Below are 23,212 nucleotides of genomic sequence, written 5' to 3' on the forward strand. Positions count from 1 at the left end.
GAGTCATACCTGTACGGTTTGCTTTCTGTTCTTGCGTGAGGAATGCTTCTTTGAGCCTTTGGGAGTTGGCACATTTGAGGGAGGCTGAAAAACGTTTGTTATTTGTTTTCTTGGGTGTTTCAGCTCTGTCAGTTCTCTTTGCCCACTGTTCCTAAGAGTGCTCTATGCTGTCACCTTTGAGTGGATTATCAAGCATTCTCTCTGGGAGACCATGTGCTCCCGGTAACACCCTGTCAGGGAAGTGTTCATTTTGCGAACAAAAGCACCAGGCTGAAGGAATCTTTGATTGCGCAGTATGCTGTTCTTTACTACCCCAAACCACTGTTCTGCTGTTGGTTTCCCTGGTTTTCATCCCCTGATTTTGTTGTAAGTGTTGCTGTAGACACATACCTACTAAGGTGCCCCAACAAGATCCCACTCCAAATTGGGAATATCCCCAGGTAGTCCTTCAACAGGACATCCAACAGCTCTGGACAGAAATGTTTGATACTCTCGACTTCCTCAGTTTTCTCTGCTTCAAATGTCACGCTATGTGTTCTTTAGTGCCAAAGCGAACTCCTAGGTGAACGGTGAACAGTGACCTGGAAAAGATGGTATTTGCATCCCTTGGGGCCACATCATCCTTCAGGAAGGGTTTGACAATGTCTGCCTCATCATCTAGCACCTTGGATATGCAGATGAGGTTTGTCAGCACCTTCAGACTTTTCTGCACACTGGTTGTGGAGTCTTCAGCCAAGAAAACATGGCACATGTGAGTGAAGACACCCAAAGCACTCTCCAGGCTGGTGCTATTGAGGAGATAGGCAACGCAGTTTGTTGAATACTCCATCAGGCCCTTGTTCTTTGTTGCTCTGCCAAAACCTCCAAAGACGGCCTTGATAATATGAACAGAGCAGAGTTGAACTAGTGTTATATTTTTTGGTTTATTTCTGCTCCGCTCATTCTGGACCACCCGATAAGCCTTCTCCAGGTAGTCACTTATATTTTCTCTACTGAAGGCAAGAAGGACACTCTGGATAAGGGCCCAACTGTAATCTGTTTCTACCTGGTGCACCCTGTGGGTAGTCATCTTGCTGACTTTGTGCAAGGTCTGCATCATCCAAAACACCAGGTTTGGTACTGCATGGTCATTGGTGACCATTTCGGACACTGGAAGGGGAGGCTTGTCTATAATAAAGCGCCCGCTTTGGCTGGGAAGGGATGTGGCTCACCACTCCTCCAGTGGAATCCAGGTGCAGAATGACAGGTCGTCTTTGCCTGAGGTGACGCACAGCAATAGCCAACCCTGTCTCGGTATACAGGTGAACGCCAAAAGGATCCACTTGAACATGCTGTACATACCCGGGACATCATTTAACATTGTAGTCACACTCCTTTATAATGGTTTGCATCAAGATCAACTCCATGATCACGTCGTCATGGAGATGAGTGCTTCTTTGTAGCTCTGATGAGTTTACTTTCAAGACTTCTTTCTTGAGGCTACGGCTGATATTTCACTGCCATCAGCTCGGGCAATGGCGTCTTGTTAAGGTTGGTGTAATAAAAGTTATTTACTCCTTTCCCTCTTCCGTGGTAGCTTACAGACCAGGAAATAACCTCACCTTTAAAGGGTTTCACTTCTCCTACACAGGTGACCTGTACAGCCACTGTCTTGTTTTTTTTAGAGGCTTGTGTTGTATTTTAAAAGAGATACAGTATGTACCTTGACAGCTTGTGAAGGAACATACCTCCTTTACTTTGAGATACGGGCACAGCATTTTCCTACTCCCCCTGAACTTAACATGCTGGTACATTAAAACAAGTGTACAACATGGAGAGTGTTTTGTAAACTCTGTATAGAGCACGTGTCCATGGCTTATGAAGATTAGTTGTGCCAGACAGTGGTTTCATTTTGTTTCACTTTCTTTGTGGAACCTTCATAATGAATTGTTTTGGTTCAAGCCTTGTTCCTGTAGTCATTCACCTTTTTCCTTCATGGAGCCATCAGGCTCAACATGGCGTGTTTGCTCATGGTTTGAACCCACTTCATCAGCAAACATTTCCTCCTCACTAGCATCATCATCATCATCATCATCATCTCAAGTCATCTTCTCCATCCTGTCTGATCTCATCTTCTCCACGATGTATATGGTGTTCTGTGTCCTTTCGCTCTTCTTCTCCCAGTCCCTCTTTCCTCTTTGAATCCTCATCATCCTTTCTCTCTAAGTCACCTTCTGTGCCTTTCCTCATTGCTTCTTGGTCACCTGTCTTTTCCTCCTCACTGTCCCTGTATCCATATTCATGTTCTGTTTGATTCTTCATTTTCTCTCTCTACATCTCTCGGAACCTATGTGCTCCATCTGTCCGCTTTAAATCTTCATCATCATCGTTTTCGCTCTCTCTCAAGTCATCTTCTCCATCCTGTCTGATCATAACCCCACCGCCAACATGGTGCACTCTGTTCACAATGATGACATCAGCCAACCATACTCGCACACAGAACGCCATACACGTGGTCTGCGGTTGTGAGGCCAGTTGGACGTACTGCGAAATACTCTGAAACGACATTGGAAGCAGCTTATGGTAGAGAAATTAACATTCAATTATATGGCAACAGCTCTGGTGGACATTCCTGCAGTCAGCATGCAAATTGCACGCTCCCTCAAAACTTGAGACATCTGTGGCATTGTGTTGTGTTACAAAACTGCACATTTTAAAGTGGCCTTTTATTGTCCCCAGCACAAGGTGCACCTGTGTGATGATCATGCTGTTTAATCAGCTTCTTGATATGCCACACCTGTCAGGTGGATGGATCATTTACATTTAAGTCATTTAGCAGACGCTCTTATCCAGAGTGACTTACAGTCAGTGAGTGCATACATTACTTTTATTATTTTTTCGAACCCACAACCCTGGCGTTGCAAACGCCATGCTCTACCAACTGAGCTACATCCCTGCCGGACATTCCCTCCCCTACCCTGGACGACGCTGGGCCAATTGTGAGCCGCCCCATGGGTCTCCCGGTCGCGGCCGGCTACGACAGAGCCTGATCACTTGGCAAAGGAGAAATGCTCACTAACAGGAATGTAGACAAATGTGCACAACATTTTAGCCAAAACAAGCTTTTTGTGCATATGGAGACTTTCTGAGATCTTTTATTTCAGCTCATGAAACCAACACGTTACATGTTGCATTTATATTTTTGTTTAGTGTACAAGGCTGTATATGGTGGGAGGCAGAAACATCATATGGGGCTGGTTTCCTGGACACAGATTAAGCATGGTCTACAACTAAGAAGCCATTGCAATGGAGAATCTCCATTGATGTGTTTTAGTCCACAACTAGGATTAATATGTGTCTGGGAAACCTGCCCATGATGTTTGTTATTAGTCAGAATCTAAAAATCAGTGGTGGTATTGTATGACTATTAGAAATATGATCATGAATACTATCTTTGATATATAGGTGTAATAACATGTGAACACTTACTGGTACATACATTATCTGGACCATTATCTTACAATCAATTGCTGAAAATATCAACTTTACTTTCATTGAATTTACTTATATGAGGAGTTCAGACAATATTGGGAAATATGGGGTTCACATGGATGTTACTTACCTGTGCTCCTTCCTTTTTCAAGTGCCTCTCCTCTAACACATCTCCTGTCCTTGAACAATACCACATGTAACCATTTTCATCGCTTTTCATTGTCCTTGTTGAAAAGGTTGAGCGCAAGAGTGGAGAATTTTATGTTTGTGATTTCTTTTTTCCAAAGCCTTGTGAAATAAATGCCTGCAGAACCATCTCTCTCCCACCAGCTTTTCTCCAAAGATCTTCTATACTTTTTTAAACCGTCCCATTGCAGCTTTCTCTCCCTGTGCATTGAAACCTCAAAACAACAATGTTGACACCAATTTGATGAGTTTATTCTTCTGGATAATCATGGTCCTACTGTCACCTACTGGCTGTGGAAAACAACTAGTTATCAGACCGAATACAGGCATAAACCAATAGCTTTTGCCAATAGGTTCAGTGTACATTTATACCTGCTCTTGAAGACCCTTAATATACATTTATACATTTACTGGTAAGACGAGGGGTGGCGGTCTCTGTATATTTGTAAACAACAGCTGGTGCACAAAATCCAATACTAAGGAAGTCTCGAGGTTTTGCTCGCCTGAGGTAGAGTATCTTATGATAAGCTGTAGACCACACTATTTACCAAGAGAGTTTTCATCTATATTTTTCATAGCTGTCTATTTACCACCACAAACCAATGCTGGCATTAAGATTGCACTGAATGAGTTGTACAAGGCCATTAATCAACAGGAAAACGCTCATCCAGATGCAGCGCTCCTAGTAGCCGGGGACTTTAATGCAGGGAAACTTAAATCCGTTCTACCTCATTTCTACCAGCATGTTAAATGTGCAACCAGAGGGAAAAAAACTCTAGACCACCTTTACTCCACACACAGAGACGCATACAAAGCTCTCCCTCGCCCTCCATTTGGCAAATCTGACCATAACTCTATCCTCCTGATTCCTGCTTATAAGCAAAAACTGAAGCAGGAAGCACCAGTGATTCGGTTAATAAAAAAGTGGTCAGATGACGCAGATGCTAAGCTACAGGACTGTTTTGCTAGCACAGACTGGAACATGTTCCGGGATTCTTCAGACAGCATTGAGGAGTACGCCACATCAGTCACTGGCTTCATCAATAAGTGCATCGATGATGTCGTCCCCACAGTGACCGTACGTACATACCCCAACCAGAAGCCATGGATTACAGGAAACATCCGCACTGAGCTAAAGGGTAGAGCTGCCGCTTTCAAGGAACGGGACTCTAACCCGGACGCTTATAAGAAATCCCGCTATGACCTCCGACGAACCATCAAACAGGCAAAGAGTCAATACAGGTCTAAGATTGAATCATACTACACTGGCTCTGACGCTCGTCGGATGTGGCAGGGCTTGAAAACTATTACAGACTACAAAGGGAAGCACAGCCGCGAGCTGCCCAGTGACACAAGCCTACCAGACGAGCTAAACCACTTCTATGCTCGCTTCGAGGCAAGCAACACTGAAGCATGCATGAGAGCACCAGCTGTTCCGGACGACTATGTGATCACGCTCTCCGTAGCCGATGTGAGTAAGACTTTTAAGCAGGTCAACATTCACAAGGCCGCAGGGCCAGACGGATTACCAGGACGTGCACTCCGAGCATGTGCTGACCAACTGGCAAGTGTCTTCACTGACATTTTCAACATGTCCCTGACTGAGTCTGTAATACCAACATGTTTCAAGCAGACCACCATAGTCCCCGTGCCCAAGAACTCTAAGATAACCTGCCTAAATGACTACCGACCCGTAGCACTGACGTCTGTAGCCATGAAGTGCTTTGAAAGACTGGTCATGGCTCACATCAACAGCATAATCCCAGAAACCCTAGACCCACTCCAATTTGCATACCGCCCCAACAGATCCACAGATGATGCAATCTCTATCGCACTCCACACTGCCCTTTCCCACCTGGACAAGAGGAACACCTACGTGAGAATGCTATTCATTGACTACAGCTCAGCATTCAACACCATAGTGCCCTCTAAGCTCATCACTAAGCTAAGGATCCTGGGACTAAACACCTCCCTCTGCAACTGGATCCTGGACTTCCTGACGGGCCGCCCCCAGGTGGTAAGGGTAGGTAACAACACATCTGCCACACTGATCCTCAACACGGGGGCCCCTCAGGGGGTGCGTGCTCAGTCCCCTCCTGTACTCTATGTTCACCCATGACTGCATGGCCAGGCACGACTCCAACACCATCATTAAGTTTGCCGACGACACAACAGTGGTAGGCCTGATCACCGACAACGATGAGACAGCCTATAGGGAGGAGGTCAGAGATCTGGCCGTGTGGTGCCAGGACAACAACCTCTCCCTCAACGTGACCAAGACAAAGGAGATGATTGTGGACTACAGGAAAAAAAAGAGGACTGAGCACGCCCCCATTCTCATCGACGGGGCTGTAGTGGAACAGGTTGAGAGCTTCAAGTTCCTTGGTGTCCACATCACCAACGAACTATCATGGTCCAAACACACCAAGACAGTCGTGAAGAGGGCACGACAAAGCCTATTCCCCCTCAGGAGACTAAAAAGATTTGGCATGGGTCCTCAGATCCTCAAAAAATTCTACAGCTGCACCATCGAGAGCATCCTGACTGGTTGCATCACCGCCTGGTATGGCAACTTCTTGGCCTCTGACCGCAAGGCACTACAGAGGGTAGTGCGTACGGCCCAGTACATCACTGGGGCAAAGCTCCCTGCCATCCAGGACCTCTATACCAGGCGGTGTCAGAGGAAGGCCCTCAAAATTGTCAAAGACTCCAGCCACCCTAGTCATAGACTGTTCTCTCTGCTACCGCACGGCAAGCGGTACCGGAGTGCCAAGTCTAGGTCCAAAAGACTTCTCAACAGCTTCTACCCCCAAGCCATAAGACTCCTGAACAGCTAATCACAGCTAATCATGGCTACCCGGACTATTTGCACTGCCCCCCCCCACCCCATCCTTTTTACGCTGCTGCTACTCTGTTAAGTATTTATGCATAGTCACTTTAACTCTACCCACATGTACATATTACCTCAACTAGCCGGTGCCCCCGCACACTGACTCTGCAACGGTACCCCCCTGTATATATAGCCTCCCTACTGTCACTTTATTTTACTGTATATATAGCCTCCCTACTGTCACTTTATTTTACTTCTGCTCTTTTTTTCTCAACACTTTTTTTGTTGTTGTTTTATTCTTACTTTTTTTGTTTAAAATAAATGCACTGTTGGTTAAGGGCTGTAAGTAAGCATTTCACTGTAATGTCTGCACCTGTTGTATTCGGCGCATGTGACCAATAAAATTTGATTTGATTTGATTTGATATTTGGAATTGCATGGCCAAACACATTTTTTGAATAATTCAAGAGACTATAAGATACATTTTATATTTTGTAGTGGTGTTATACCCTATTACAAAAACAGAATATTATACATAGTTAATAGTTTATTCCTCTTTGTAGCTTTACCTGTGTGTGTGTGAGATATCATAACTTGTATGTTATTTAATTAAAATGAGTAACAACATGTTTAATCCAACTGTGAGGGAGATCTCCTGTTTATTGGTCTGTGGCCACTGACACCTGCCCTGGTCAGAGGGAATAAGGCAAATTCACAGCGGATGAACACACACAGGGTAGTTTATTGGCAGATTTATATTGGAATGTGAATGGAATATGAAACAGTGAGAGAGAGAGTATGTGTGTGGTTGCAGTACTAAAGGAAAAATAAATGCATGTATTAGCAAACAGTAATTAAAATGTAATTACAATGTAATGAAAACAATGTTCATCTCCCAGAAATAAATGAATAGGAGCAAGAAGCAATACAAATTCTTCAAAAACACACAAAATAAAATAAAAAGAAAGTTCACTAGTGAAAAGCAGTACAAAAACAAAAGGATAAAACGAATAATGATTTTGCACATTGAAAACGAAAGGACACTAACAAAGTCATAATGTTATATATTAAGGTTGTACATTTACTACCCCCATACTTACCTTAGTTGTATGCACAGACCATCATGGGTAATGTTGAGATGACAGAGCACATTCATATAAATGGTTGAACTTATTCCTGGGTTGTTTTGAGGTGCCTAGCACTGGAGGTTGGGCTCATGGTAATATCTGCTGGGGAATTGGTGGAATTGTATCAAATACATGGTTTGATTCTATTCCATTTGCTCCGCTCCAGCCATTATTATGAGCCATACTGCATTCAGCAGTTCCACTGGTGCCTAGGTCATGTGATCAAGGACCTATTGAAATTCTAAGGTAAAAATGTAACTAATAAATGAAGGTAAAACATTTAAATACTTCTTTTTTTTTAACAAAGGCTGTGCAATGTATGTCCCTACCCTGTGAACATTCCAACGCTGGTTTGAGGTGTCTAGGTCACATGGTCAAGGAGCTATTGAATTAAGAGATATATACAGTGAGGAAAAAAGTATTTGATCCCCTGCTGATTTTGTACGTTTGCCCACTGACAAAGAAATGATCAGTCTATAATTTTAATGGTAGGTTTATTTGAACAGTGAGAGACAGAATAACAACAACAAAATCCAGAAAAACGCATGTCAAAAATGTTATGAATTGATTTGCATTTTAATGAGGGAAATAAGTATTTGACCCCTCTGCAAAACATGACTTAGTACTTGGTGGCAAAACCCTTGTTGGCAATCACAGAGGTCAGACGTTTCTTGTAGTTGGCCACCAGGTTTGCACACATCTCAGGAGGGATTTTGTCCCACTCCTCTTTGCAGATCTTCTCCAAGTCATTAAGGTATCGAGGCTGACGTTTGGCAACTCAAACCGTCAGCTCCCTCCACAGATGTTCTATGGAATTAAGGTCTGGAGACTGTGCTTCTACTTGAGCCACTCCTTTGTTGCCTTGGCCGTGTGTTTTGGGTCATTGTCATGCTGGAATACCCATCCACGACCCATTTTCAATGCCCTAGCTGAGGGAAGGAGGTTCTCACCCAAGATTTGACGGTACATGGCCCCGTCCATCGTCCCTTTGATGCGGTGAAGTTGTCCTGTCCCCTTAGCAGAAAAACTGTCCCCTTAGCAGAAAAACACCCCCTAAGTATAATGTTTCCACCTCCATGTTTGACGGTGGGGATGGTGTTCTTGGGGTCATAGGCAGCATTCCTCCTCCTCCAAACACGGCGAGTTGAGTTGATGCCAAAGAGCTCGATTTTGGTCTCATCTGACCACAACACTTTCACCCAGTTCTCCTCTGAATCATTCAGATGTTCATTGGCAAACTTCAGACGGGCCTGTATATGTGCTTTCTTGAGCAGGGGGACTTTGCGGGCGCTGCAGGATTTCAGTCCTTCACGGCATAGTGTGTTACCAATTGTTTTCTTGGTGACTATGGTCCCAGCTGCCTTGAGATCATTGACAAGATCCTCCCGTGTAGTTCTGGGCTGATTCCTCACCGTTCTCATGATCATTGCAACTCCACGGGGTGAGATCTTACATGGAGCCCCAGGCCGAGGGAGATTGACAGTTATTTTGTGTATCTTCCATTTGCGAATAATCGCACCAACTGTTGTCACCTTCTCACCAAGCTGCATGGCGATGGTCTTGTAGCCCATTCCAGCTTTGTGTAGGTCTACAATCTTGTCCCTGACATCCTTGGAGAGCTCTTTGGTCTTGGACATGGTGGAGAGTTTGGAATCTGATTGATTGATTGCTTCTGTGGACAGGTGACTTTTCTATAGGTAACAAACTGAGATTAGGAGCACTCCCTTTAAGAGTGTGCTCCTAATCTCAGCTCGTTACCTGTATAAAAGACACCTGAGAGCAAGAAATCTTTCTGATTGAGAGGGGGTCAAATACTTATTTCCCTCATTAAAATGCAAATCAATTTATAACATTTTTGCCAAACGTTTTTCTGGATTAAAAAAATAAAGGCTGCACTAAAATAACATCCTAGATCTGAATGAATGAAATCATCTTATTAAATACTTTTTTCTTTACATAGTTGAATGTGCTGACAACAAAATCACACAAAAATTATCAATGGAAATCAAATGTATCAACCCATGGGAGGTCTGGATTTGGAGTCACCCTCAAAATTAAAGTGGAAAACCACACTACAGGCTGATCCAACTTTGATGTAATGTCCTTAAAACAAGTCAAAATGAGGCACAGTAGTGTGTGTGGCTTCCATGTGCCTGTATGACCTCCCTACAACGCCTGGGCATGCTCCTGATGAGGTGGCGGATGGTCTCCTGAGGGATCTCCTCCCAGACCTGGACTAAAGCATCCGCCAACTCCTGGACAGTCTGTGGTGCAACGTGGCGTTGGTGGATGGAGCGAGACATGATGTCCCAGATGTGCTCAATTGGATTCAAGTCTGGGGAACGGGCGGGCCAGTCCATAGCATCAATGCCTTCCTCTTGCAGGTACTGCTGACACACTCCAGCCGCATGAGGTCTAGCATTGTCTTGCATTAGGAGGAACCCAGGGCCAACCGCACCAGCATATGGTCTCACAAGGGGTCTGAGGATCTCATCTCGGTACCTAATGGCAGTCAGGCTACCTCTGGCGAGCACATGGAGGGCTGTGCGGCCCCCCAAAGAAATGCCACCCCACACCATGACTGACCCACCGCCAAACCGGTCATGCTGGAGGATGTTGCAGGCAGCAGAACGTTCTCCACGGCGTCTCCAGACTCTGTCACATGTGCTCAGTGTGAACCTGCTTTCATCTGTGAAGAGCACAGGGCGCCAGTGGCGAATTTGACAATCTTGGTGTTCTCTGGCAAATGCCAAACGTCCTGCACGGTGTTGGGCTGTAAGCACAACCCCCACCTGTGGACGTCGGGCCCTCATACCACCCTCATGGGGTCTGTTTATGACCATTTGAGCAGACAAATGCACATTTGTGGCCTGCTGGAGGTCATTTTGCAGGGCTCTGGCAGTGCTCCTCCTGCTCCTCCTTGCACAAAGGCAGAGGTAGCAGTCCTGCTGCTGGGTTGTTGCCCTCCTACGGCCTCCTCCACGTCTCCTCATGTACTGGCCTGTCTCCTGGTAGCGCCTCCATGCTCTGGACACTACGCTGACAGACACAGCAAACCTTCTTGCCACAGCTCGCATTGATGTGCCATCCTGGATGAGCTGCACTACCTGAGCCACTTGTGTGGGTTGTAGACTCCGTCTCATGCTACCACTAGAGTGAAAGCACCGCCAGCATTCAAAAGTGACCAAACATCAGCCAGGAAGCATAGGAACTGAGAAGTGGTCTGTGGTCACCACCTGCAAAACCAGTCCTTTATTGGGGGTGTCTTGCTAATTGCCTATAAATTCCACCTGTTGTCTATTCCATTTGCACAACAGCATGTGAAATGTATTGTCAATCAGTGTTGCTTCCTAAGTGGACAGTTACATTGTGTTGTTTAAGTGTTCCCTTTATTTTTTTTTAGCAGTATATATATATATATATATATATATATATATATATATATATATATATATATATATATATATATATACACACACACACACACACACACATACACACAGTGCCTTCGGAAACTATTCAAACCCCTTGACTTTCTCCACAATTTGTTACTTTGTTACAATTGATTAAATAGTTTTTTCCCCTCATCAATCTGAACAGGTTTTTGGATATTTTGCCTAATTTTTATATATAACTGGTATAAACTATTTACATAAGTATTCATTTACATTTACATTTACGTCATTTAGCAGACGCTCTTATCCAGAGCGACTTATAAATTGGTGCATTCACCCTATAACCAGTGGGATAACCACTTTAAAATTTTTAAGAGGGGGGGGGGTAGAAGGATTACTTTATCCTATCCCAGGTATTCCTTAAAGAGGTGGTATTCAGATCCTTTAGTCAATACTTTGTTAAAGCACCTTTGGCAGCGATTACAGCTTCGGGTCTTCTTGGGTATGACGCTACAAGCTTGGCACACCTGTATTTGGGGAGTTTCTCCCCATTCTTCTCTGCAGATCCTCTCAAAATCTGTCAGATTGGATGGATAGCGTTGCTGCACTGCTATTTTCAGGTCTCTCCAGAGATGTTCGATTGGGTTCAAGTCCGGGCTCTGGCTGGGCCACTCAAGAAAATTCAGAGACTTGTTCGGAAGCAACTCCTGCGTTGTCTTGGCTGTGTGCTTAGGGTCGTTGTCCTGTTGGAAGGTGAACCTTCGCCCCAGTCTGAGGTCCTGAGTGGTCTGGAGCAGGGTTTTATGAAGGATCTCTCTATACTTCGCTCAGTTCGTCTTTGCCTCGATCATGACTAGTCTCCCAGTCCCTGCCGCTGAAAAACATCCCCACAGCATGATGCTGCCACCACCATGCTTCACCGTAGGGATGGTGCCAGGTTTCCCCCAGACATGACGCTTGGCATTCAGGCCAAAGAGTTCCATTTTGGTTTCATCAGACCAGAGAATCTTGTTTCTCATGGTCTGAGCGTCCTTTAGGTGCCTTTTGGCAAACTCTAAGCGAGTTGTCATGTGCCTTTTACTGAAGAGTGGCTTCCATCCGGCCACTCTCCCATAAAGGCCTGATTGGTGGAGTGCTGCAGAGATGGGAGAAACTTCCAGAAGGACAACCATCTCCACAGAGGAACTCTGGAGCTCTGTCAGAGTGACCATTGGGTTCTTGGTCACCTCCCTGACCAAGGCCCTTCTCCCCCAATTGCTCACTTTGGCCGGGCGGCCAGCTCTAGGAAGTGTCTTGGTGGTTCCAAACGTCTTCCATTTAAGAATGATGGAGGCCACTGTGTTCTTGGGGACCTTCAATGCTGCAGAAATGTTTTGGACCCTTCCCCAGATCTGTGCCTCGACACAATCCTGTCTCTGAGCTCTACGAACAATTCCTTCAACTTCATGGCTTGGTTTTTGTTCTGACATGCACTGTCAACTGTGGGACCTTATATAGACAGGTGTGTGCCTTTCCAAATCATGTCCAATAAATCGAATTTACCACAGGTGGACTCCAAATCAAGTTGTAGAAACATCTCAAGATGATCAATGGAAACAGGATGCACCTGAGCTCAACTTGTCATGGGCCTCTCACTCCACCGGGTTACCACCTTAATTTTCTTCCACTCTGCTCACCACTCTCTCTACTCAGCCTAACTAGCTCCACCTGTCCCTGCTCTGCTCTGCTCTAATTACTCTGCCAGCTGCGCTGCATTACCCACTACCTCTCCCAGTATTTAAGGCCCTGTCTTTCAGCTCTCCGGTGTCAGATCGTCTGCAAAGCTCACACCCGGAACCTGTTTGCTCGCGCTTCTGGCTCACCCTGGTTTTGTGACCCCGGACCTGCCTGTTTATTGGATACTCTTCTGCCTCAGGAGATCCAGACCTGCTTCTGCCATTACGACTCCTGACTACTCTTCAATCCCCGGACTTCTGGACCACCCACCACCGGCTTCATAGGACGCATCGCTGCCACTGGGGGGCACAGACCCAGCGCATTGGACGGGATCCCTGTTACCCCTGGAGCCTTCATTCACTCCCTACTTCCCTTCTCCCTTAAGTTTAATAAACTTTCTGGTGTGACGCAATTGTGGTCCTCTGGTCGTCTGTCTGAATCGTGACAGTACGATCTGACCATTATGGACTCAGCGCACACTTTCCCGACATGGAAACCGATGAGCATGAGCAGCAGTTCCAGCAGCAGCAACAACAACTCGCCATGATCATTCAACTCCTCACCAACCTTACCCCAGCCAGTCTGCCCACCAGCCCAGCCCCCGAGTTACCTGCCCCGGTCATTGCAGCCGCTGCTCGGAACCCAAGATTGGAAACCCCGAGCGGTTCAACGGCGATTCAACCCAGGTCCGGCCATTCCTGACTAGCTGCCGACTTCAGTTCTCCTTGCAGCCAAGGACCTTCGCCACGGAGGGGGCTAAAGTTGGGTATGCCATCACTCACCTGACGGGCCGAGCTCGACTCTGGGGAACAGCAGAGTTCGAACGTCAAACCCCCGCATGTGCAACCTTCGACCTGTTTGCTGAGGAGATGCTGAAGGTGTTTGACCTGGATTCACCCACCGCAGAGGCGTCTCGTGAACTGTTCAGTATTCGACAAGGCAGACGTACAGTCGCAGACCATTCCATCGACTTCCGAACCCTGGCTAGACGAAGTTCTTGGAACACACCATCGTTGGTGGACGCGTTCTTCCATAGTTTGGCTGACTATATCAAGGACGAGTTGGTCTCCCATGAACTGCCTTCCACTCTTGATGAAGCCATCGCACTGACTGTCAGGATCGACAGAAGGATACAGACCCGTCGTCGTGAGAGGGGGGCGCCAAGGTCCACCTACTACCGGCATTCGGAGAGATCCGACTGGGCTCCTGTCATCTACTGCCACTCACCCAGGTCAGCTTGATCAGTCTGAGCCTATGGAGATTGGGCGAGCCTCCCTCACTCCTGCAGAGCGCCAGCGCCGCTTCACCTCAAACCTCTGCCTCTATTGTGGAGGTGATGGACATCGTGTGGTAACCTGCCCTTTAAAGGGCCGAAGCTCACCGGGCGTAGGGGGAGTCCGGTTGAGTTCAATGACCATCCAGTCCTCCGACCGCAAACCCCTGCTGCAAGTTCACCTCCGCCTCTCTGACTCAACTCACACCCTGGCTGCTCTGGTGGATTCTGGCGCCGAAGCCAACATAATGGACATCAAGCTGGCACGCCAACTGGGACTGGAGAACCTCCGTTTGACACCTCCTATTCCTGCCCGGGCACTGGACGGACACTTACTCGGATCGGTCACTCATGTCACGGCCCCGGTCTCGATGGGTCTGTCCGGAAACCATCAAGAAACTATCCAGTTTCACCTGCTCCCCTCTCCAGGCCAACCCCTCATCCTGGGTTACCCATGGCTCCGCCCGGCACAACCCTCAGCTCGACTGGGTGACCGGGGTGATCAGGGGAGTGGGGAGAGGACTGCCACCGAACCTGCCTGCTTGCTGCCGCACTACCCCCTCGGCCAGTACCTACTAACTCCGCTCCTGACCTCTCCAATGTCCCAGAATGCTACCATGGTCTCAGGGAGGTGTTTAACAAAGCAAGAGCCACATCTCTGCCCCCTCACCGACCGTACGACTGTGCCATCGACCTCCTCCCTGGAACAGCTCCTCCAAGGGGTCGTCTTTATTCGTTGTCTGCTCCTGAAAGAAAGTCCATGGAGGACTACATCAATGGCTCGCTGTCCGCAGGATTAATCCGTTCATCTTCATCTCCTGCTGGTGCTGGCTTCTTCTTTGTGGGGAAGAAGGACGGATCTCTTCGCCCCCTGCATCGACTACAGGGGACTCAACGACATCACAGTGAAAAACCGTTACCCTCTGCCTCTGCTCACCTCTGCTTTTGAGTTGCTCCAGGGAGCCACTGTTTTTACCAAGTTGGATCTCAGAAACGCTTACCACCTAGTGCGGATCCGGGAGGGAGATGAATGGAAAACCGCATTCAATACACCAACAGGCCACTACGAGTATCTGGTTATGCCTTTTGGCCTCACCAATGCTCCTGCTGTGTTCCAGGCTCTAGTGAATGATGTACTGCGGGACATGTTAAACAAGTTTGTCTTCGTTTACCTGGATGACATCTTAATTTACTCCAGAAACCTGTCTGAACACACCCGCCATGTCCAGCAAGTCCTTCATCGTCTTCTGGAGAATTCCCTCTACGCCAAGGCAGAGAAATGTGAGTTTCACGTCAAGACAGTGGCCTTCCTGGGGTACATAGTGGCAGAGGGAAGTATCCAAATGGATCCTGCCAAAGTATCAGCAGTCACTTCATGGCCAGTTCCGGAGAACAGAAAGAAGCTGCAACAGTTTCTGGGGTTTGCTAACTTCTATAGGAAGTTTATCCGGAACTACAGTACCGTTGCTGCCCCTCTCACTGCTCTAACCAGCACCAAGCAACCCTTCACCTGGACCCCAGCAGCCGACAAAGCCTTCAGTACCCTCAAGGTGAGGTTCACCTCCGCTCCCATCCTCCAGATGCCTGATGTGGACCGGCAATTCATTGTGGAGGTGGACGCCTCGGATGTGGGAGTTGGTGCTGTGATTTCTCAGTGGGCTGCGGAGGATAGGAAGCTCCATCCCTGTGCCTTTTTCTCACGTCGGTTGTCCCCCTCTGAGTGCAATTACGACATAGGGAACCGTGAGCTGCTGGCTGTGAAGCTTGCCTTGGAGGAGTGGCGTCACTGGCTGGAGGGGTCCACCATTCCATTTCTCGTTTGGACCGATCATAAGAACTTGGAGTACATCCGCACGGCCAAACGGTTGAACTCCAGGCAGTCCCGCTGGGCCCTGTTCTTCACCAGGTTTAATTTCACTCTGTCATACCGGCCTGGATCACGCAACACCAAGCCAGACGCCCTCTCCCGTCAATTCCAGAAGGATGACACCCCCTCCAAGGACCCTGTGTCGATTCTGCCAAGTCCCTGCATCGTTGCAGCTCTGACCTGGGCTGTTGAGGAACAGGTGCTGGAGGCTCTCCGTAACCAGCCAGGTCCCAGCACTTGCCCAGCTGACCGCCTTTTTGTCCCCCGAAGACCTGAGGTCCCAGGTCATTCAGTGGGGACATGACTCCCGCCCTAGCTTGTCACCCTGGCTCCACCCGCACTTACAACCTGCTCGCCCAGAGGTTCTGGTGGCCCTCTCTGAGGAAGGATGTACGGGAATTCGTCCAAGCCTGCCCCATCTGCAACCAACACAAGTCGTCCTGCCAGCCCCCCAGCCGGATTGCTGCAGCCCCTGCCTGTGCCCAGACGTCCCTGGTCTCACATCGCCCTTGACTTTGTCACGGGGCTGCCCCCTTCAAGTGGCATGACCGTCATTCTCACCATCGTTGACCGTTTCAGCAAGATGGCACACTTCATTCCCCTCCCCAAGCTCCCAACCGCCAAGGAGACCGCCCAGGTGGTCCTGGAACACGTCTTCCGGATCCACGGACTGCCAAAGGATGTTGTTTCTGACCGTGGTCCACAATTCTCCTCCGCTTTTTGGAAGGAGTTCTGTCACCTGCTGGGAGCCACAGTCAGTCTGACTTCCGGATTCCATCCCCAATCCAATGGGCAGTCAGAGCGGGCTAATCAGGAGCTCGAGAAGGCACTGCGATGCATGACTTCACGCAACCCCCACTCCTGGTCGCAGCAATTGACATGGGTGGAGTACGCACACAATTCTCTGACCTGCTCTGCCATCGGTATGTCCCCTTTCCAATGTGTTTATGGATACCAGCCTCCTCTGTTTGCCAGCCAGGAGGAGGAGGTTACTTGCCCATCTGCACTTGCTTTTGCCCGTCGATGTCGCCGCACCTGGTCACAAGCCCGAGCCACACTCCTCAGGTCCGTTGCCAGCTACACTACCGGGGCCAACCGTCGGAGAATTCCTGCTCCCACCTACCATGTTGGTCAAAGGGTGTGGTTGTCATCGAAGAACCTGCCACTCAGGGTGGAGTCGCAGAAGCTGGCACCTCGGTTCATTGGCCCATTCCCTATCATAAGAGTGATTAGCCCAACTGCTGTCCGGCTCCAACTGCCTAATTCCCTGAGGGTGCACCCCACTTTCCATGTGTCTAAGATTAAGCCCATCCATGAGAGTCCGCTGGTCCCTGCTGCGCCTGGTCCTCCTCCTCCACGGCTCGTCGATGGTGGTCTGGTTTACACCGTCCGCCGCCTGCTTCGGTCCAGACGGAGGGGTAGGGGTCTCCAGTACCTCATTGACTGGGAGGGCTATGGACCTGAAGAAAGGACCTGGGTGCCAGCTAGTCGGATTGTGGATAGGACTCTCATCACCGCTTTCCACCAACGGCATCCTGATCAACCTGCAATCCGTAGGGGGCCGCCCCAGAGGGGTCCCTAACCGTCCGGCCCGCTCGGCTTCCTGTCCTGTGCCTGATCCTGTCTCGGGACCTGTCCCATCTCCCGACCACGGCCCTCCGGCTTCCTCCGAGGATGAGGACGTTCACTCGGACCGTTCGGAGGAGTTCTAGCCCTCCTCCGGCTCCCCTCCTCCCGCCCGGCGTGGTGTTGCTCTTGGGACTTCTGGGGCCGTCCCTTGGGGGGGGGGTTCTGTCATGGGCCTCTCACTCCACCGGGTTACCACCTTAATTTTCTTCCACTCTGCTCACCACTCTCTCTACTCAGCCTAACTAGCTCCACCTGTCCCTGCTCTGCTCTGCTCTAATTACTCTGCCAGCTGCGCTGCATTACCCACTACCTCTCCCAGTATTTAAGGCCCTGTCTTTCAGCTCTCCGGTGTCAGATCGTCTGCAAAGCTCACACCCGGAACCTGTTTGCTCGCGCTTCTGGCTCACCCTGGTTTTGTGACCCCGGACCTGCCTGTTTATTGGATACTCTTCTGCCTCAGGAGATCCAGACCTGCTTCTGCCATTACGACTCCTGACTACTCTTCAATCCCGGACTTCTGGACCACCCACCACCGGCTTCATAGGACGCATCGCTGCCACTGGGGGGGGCACAGACCCAGCGCATTGGACGGGATCCCTGTTACCCCTGGAGCCTTCATTCACTCCCTACTTCCCTTTTCCCTTAAGTTTAATAAACTTTCTGGTGTGACGCAATTGTGGTCCTCTGGTCGTCTGTCTGAATCGTGACACAACTTTGAGTCTCATTACAAAAGGGTCTAAATACTTATGTAAATAAGGTATTTCTGCAAACATTTCTAACAACCTGTTTTCGCTTTGTCATTTTGGGTTATTGTGTGTAGATAGCTGGGAAAATGTTTTATTTAATCAATTTTTGAAGTAACAAAATGTGGAAAAAGTCAAGGGGTCTGAATACTTTCCCAATGCACTGGTGTATATATATATATATATATATATATATATATAAATAATGTTCGAATCATTTCATGAGAAAACCAAAGGGTGTACAACATGTGTCTATGTAATAATGGACAAATGAAATGAGGTAGCTAAGTCATGTGGTTGAAGAGCTATTGAGATGTGATGGTGTGCCAGGCTGCCTACACCATTGCTGTGTGATTATGAAACTCGGGTCGGAAAAATAACACCTGTGCAATGTTGTACACAGTTGTTCATTCATAGAGAGCCTAACCTGAGGTATGTAGCTCAAATTGTTCGCGAGCTATTTTGGTTTACAGGTCCGAATATCGAAACTCAAACCAACTTTACCACCTGTAGTACCGCCCTTCTCGTCGGGCGACAGCGTATTATCTGGAATGCACATCAATCATAGACAATAGTGCAGATCTAGCGCTCACTATCGGCTTCCTAGGCTAAACATGACCTACCTAATAACGCCTATCAGCCAGGTGGAACAGCAATAATGGTCTGACTAGGATATATTTTTAATAGCTATTTCAGAGAGAGAGGGGAAGATTATTATTTGGCTGTGTGAGAAAAATACCCAGATCCTTCCGTCCTCATCACAGCTTACCTGACAACACTGATCTGAAAATCCGCCTCGGGAATGCAGTTCCATGACCCGGAGAGGAAGTCTCGGCACCAGGCGAACGCTCTGCCTTTCATGTCTCTGTCCACCTCCTCTGTCCGCCCATCCCGGTATGACTCCGCTTCAGAGTCGTCATCTGTGTTTGCTCCACGGGGACTTTGCGCCCTGAGGTTGCTCTCATTGATGACCAGGGTGTCCCCAACATTACTCTTCTCCACCGCTGGACCAGTGTCCTCCGTCGTCAGCCTGGGGATGTTTCTCGAAGTTGCCTTGTCAGATTTGACAAGCGCTCCTTCGCTGTGGCACTCCATCACATTTTGACCGGACTGCATCGCGGTTTTACGTGGCTGGTTGTGGTTTTAGGATGAATTCAGTCACTAGTCGCTGTCAGATTCAGTTCGCTGGCTAAATTAACTTGAATTATCAGAGATAGCTAACTACTACTGGCACCGCATAACATAAAGCTGACTAGTGTAGGCAGTAACAGTTCAAAACTAGTTAGCTTAGATGTCCACCTAGTATGAAGCCATGCGAGTAATGTCGCCTCAGTAGATCATTGTCAAATACGACATCATGTCAAATTCATGCCACCCATTAGCTAAAATCCTTAGCAACCACCACTGTTAAGCAGGCAAAAATAAATAAGTACTTCCGGGTATCCAGTGTTTGGAATCCTTCACAATAAGAGATCTTCTGTATACTTGGTAAATTAATCATTAGGGTAAAAATGTGCACAATTATCGATATATTTTATACTAGTTATCATACAATTAATCAATTAAAGTATTTATATGATATATTATGCAGGGTTGGCAACTTTTGTGAGAGTTGGTATGTGAATGTATTCCCCCTGATACAACCCCAGACGGTGTTTTGAAGCAAATCTCCTGCAATTTTACCTATTTTGACAAGGTTTACGCCGAGTTCAAAACAACTGGGAACTTGGAACTGGGAACTCGGAAATCTCAGCATTCCGACTTTAGTGTGTTCAATACTACTGGGAACTTGGAAAAAACGAGCTCAAACTATGAAAAATCGATTTGAACGGTCATCCAACTCTGAATTCCAACTTTTTCTAGAGCTACTGGCGTTATGATTTGACCGCTTAGGGTGTAAAATTAAATAAATAAAAAACACATCAGGGCTCAGTTTCCCAAAAGCATCTTAAGGCTACTTTATTATTAGAACTCTCGTAGGAGCATTATTTCCCAAAACCATCGTTAAGGTTGTTCTTGAAAACGCTCGTTAATTACCGACTGCCTCAGACCACTCGTAGAAGAGCTACAGTTGAAGTCGGAAGTTTACATACACCTTGGCCAAATACATTTCAACTCAGTTTTTCACAATTCCTGACATTTAATCCTAGTACAAATTCCCTGTTTTAGTACAGTTAGGATCACCACTTTATTTGAAGAATGTGAAATGTCAGAATAATAGTAGAGAGAATGATTTATTTCAGCTTTTATTTATTTCATCACATTCCCAGTTGGTCAGAAATTCATATACACTCAATTAGTATTTGGTAGCATTGCCTTTAAATTGTTTAACTTTTCAAACGTTTCAGGTAGCCTTCCACAAGCTTCCCACAATAAGTTGGGTGAATTTTGGCTCATTCCTCCTGACAGAGCTGGTGTAACTGAGTCAGGTTTGTAGGCCTCCTTGCTCGCACACGCTTTTTCAGTTCTGCACACAAATATTCTATAGGATTGAGGTCAGGGCTTTGTGATGGCCACTCCAATACCTTGACTTTGTTGTCCTTAAGCCATTTTGCCACAACTTTGGAAGTATGCTTGGGGTCATTGTCCATTTGGAAGACCCATTTGCGACTAAGCTTTAACTTCCTGACTGATGTCTTGAGATGTTGCTTCAATATATCCACATAATTTTCCTTCCTCATGATGCCATCTATTTTGTGAAGTGCACCAGTCTCTCCAGCAGCAAAGCACCCCCACAGCACGATGCTGCCACCCCCGTGCTTCACAGTTGGGATGGTGTTCTTCGGCTTGCAAGCGTTGCCCTTTTTCCTCCAAACATAACGATGGTCATTATGGCCAAACAGTTCTATTTTTGTTTCAGATCAGAGGACATTTCTCCAAAAAGTACAATCTTTGTCCCCATGTGCAGTTGCAAACTGTAGTCTGGCTTTTTTATGGCGGTTTTGGAGCATTGGCTTCTTCCTTGCTGAGCGGCCTTTCAGGTTATGTTGATATAGGACTCGTTTTACTGTGGATATAGATACTTTCGTACCTGTTTCCTCCAGCATCTTCACAAGGTCCTTTGCTGTTGTTCTGGGATTGATTTTCCCTTTTCACACCAAATTACGTTGATCTCTAGGAGACAGAACGCGTCTCCTTCCTGAGCAGTATGACGGCTGCGTGGTCCCATGGTGTTTATACTTGCGTACTATTGTTTGTACAGATGAACGTGGTACCTTCAGGCGTTTGGAAATTGCTCCCAAGGATGAACCAGACTTGTGGAGGTCTACCATTATTTTTTCTGAGGTCTTGGCTGATTTCTTTTGATTTTCCCATGATGTCAAGCAAAGAGGAACTGAGTTTGAAGGTAGGCCTTGAAATACATCCACAGGTACACCTCCAATTGACTCAAATTATGTCAATTAGCCTATCATAATCTTCTAAAGCCATGCCATTCTAAAGCCAAGGAATTTTCCAAGCTGTTTAAAGGCACAGTCAACTTAGTGTATGTAAACTTCTTACCCACTGGAAATAATCTGTCTGTAAACAATTGTTGGAAAAATTACTTGTGTCATGCACAAAGTAGATGTCCTAACCGACTTGCCAAAACTATAGTTTGTTAACAAGAAATTTGTGGAGTGGTTGAAAAACGAGTTTTAATGACTCCAACCTAAGTGTATGTATGTACCTCCGACTTCAACTGTAAGTACATCGTTAGATGCCTTTTTGCCCATCCGCATCACTTTATACACAGAAGATCTTTGCTAAAGACAAAATAAAGAAGTATGTCTGTCTTTCTATGACTAATAACTTCAGAACAATAGTGACAGTGACTACAAATACACTATATATACAAAAGTATGTGGACACCCCTTCAAATTAGTGGATTTGGCTATTTCAGCCACACCCGTTGTTGACAGGTATATAAATCGAGCACACAGCCATGCAATCTCCACAGACAAACATTGGCAGTAGAATGGCCTTACTGAAGAGCTCAGTGACTTTCAACGTGGCACCGTCATAGGATGCCACCTTTCCAACACCAAAGTTCCTGCCCTGCTAGAGCTACCCCGGTCAAATGTAAGTGCTGTTATTGTGAAGTGGAAACGTCTAGGAGCAACAATGGATCAGCTGCAAAGTGGTAAACCAAACAAGCTCACAGAACGGAACCGAGTGCAACACTCACTACCGAGTTCCAAACTGCCTCTGGAAGCAACTTCAGCACAAGAACTGTTCTTCGGGAGCTTCATGAAATGGGTTTCCATGGCCGAGCAGCCACACACAAGCCTAAGATCACCATGCACAATGCCAAGCGTCAACACCTTTGGGATGAATTGGAACGCCGACAGCGAGCCAGGCCTAATCGCCCAACATCAGTGCCCGACCTCACTGGTGCTCTTGTGGCTGAATGGAAGCAAGTCCCCGCAGCAATGTTTCAACATCAAGTGGAAAGCCTTCCCAGAAGAGTGGAGGCTGTTATAGCAGCAAAGGGGGGACCAACTCCATATTAATGGCCATGATTTTGGAATGAGCAGGAGTCCACATACTTTTGGTCATGTAGTGTAGTTTCCCATTTCTTTGCATAACAAGCAAAGGATACAAAGACGCTTCAAATGAAAACCAAGATTACTGTATTAAAATATAAATACAGTATAGGCTAAATAGACCTATATATTTGAATGATATTTAAATAAATGTCATGTTAATTCAATTGAGTTTTATTTAGCTATTTGTATGCTACTATCAAATGTTTTCCTCTATATATTTCATGATGTTTAACATGTGCGCAATGATGTGCCAAATCTTGATTTAGTGCAATATTAAAATGTTAAGGTAACATTTGAAAGGGATAGCCTAACACTGATCCGAGAGCAGTGCTTCCTTTCTTTCGAACCTATCAGTATCGACACATGCCTGGATGACGCACTTAATGAACGTTCTCTCTGCCCTCTGCGTGGTGTTTTGGGAAACATGTTACATCGCTATCAGGAAACCG

The 23,212-nt window shown here is 46.9% G+C and overlaps 1 protein-coding gene across 1 annotated transcript in view; it reads right to left on the reverse strand.

Annotated features, from left to right (window-relative positions):
• LOC121576359 (choline/ethanolamine kinase-like) overlaps positions 1-19,627 on the reverse strand; it is a 67,270-nt gene extending 47,643 nt beyond the window's left edge. The window contains exon 1 of the mRNA XM_041889444.1: positions 19,007-19,627. Coding sequence (XP_041745378.1) covers positions 19,007-19,353 — 347 coding nt within the window. The 5' untranslated portion in view covers positions 19,354-19,627. The remainder of the gene's footprint in view (positions 1-19,006) is intronic.
• Between the last annotated feature and the right edge of the window lie 3,585 nt (positions 19,628-23,212).

The sequence above is a fragment of the Coregonus clupeaformis genome, unplaced genomic scaffold (assembly GCF_020615455.1).
Source record: "Coregonus clupeaformis isolate EN_2021a unplaced genomic scaffold, ASM2061545v1 scaf0128, whole genome shotgun sequence".
Taxonomy (NCBI): Eukaryota; Metazoa; Chordata; class Actinopteri; order Salmoniformes; family Salmonidae; genus Coregonus; species Coregonus clupeaformis.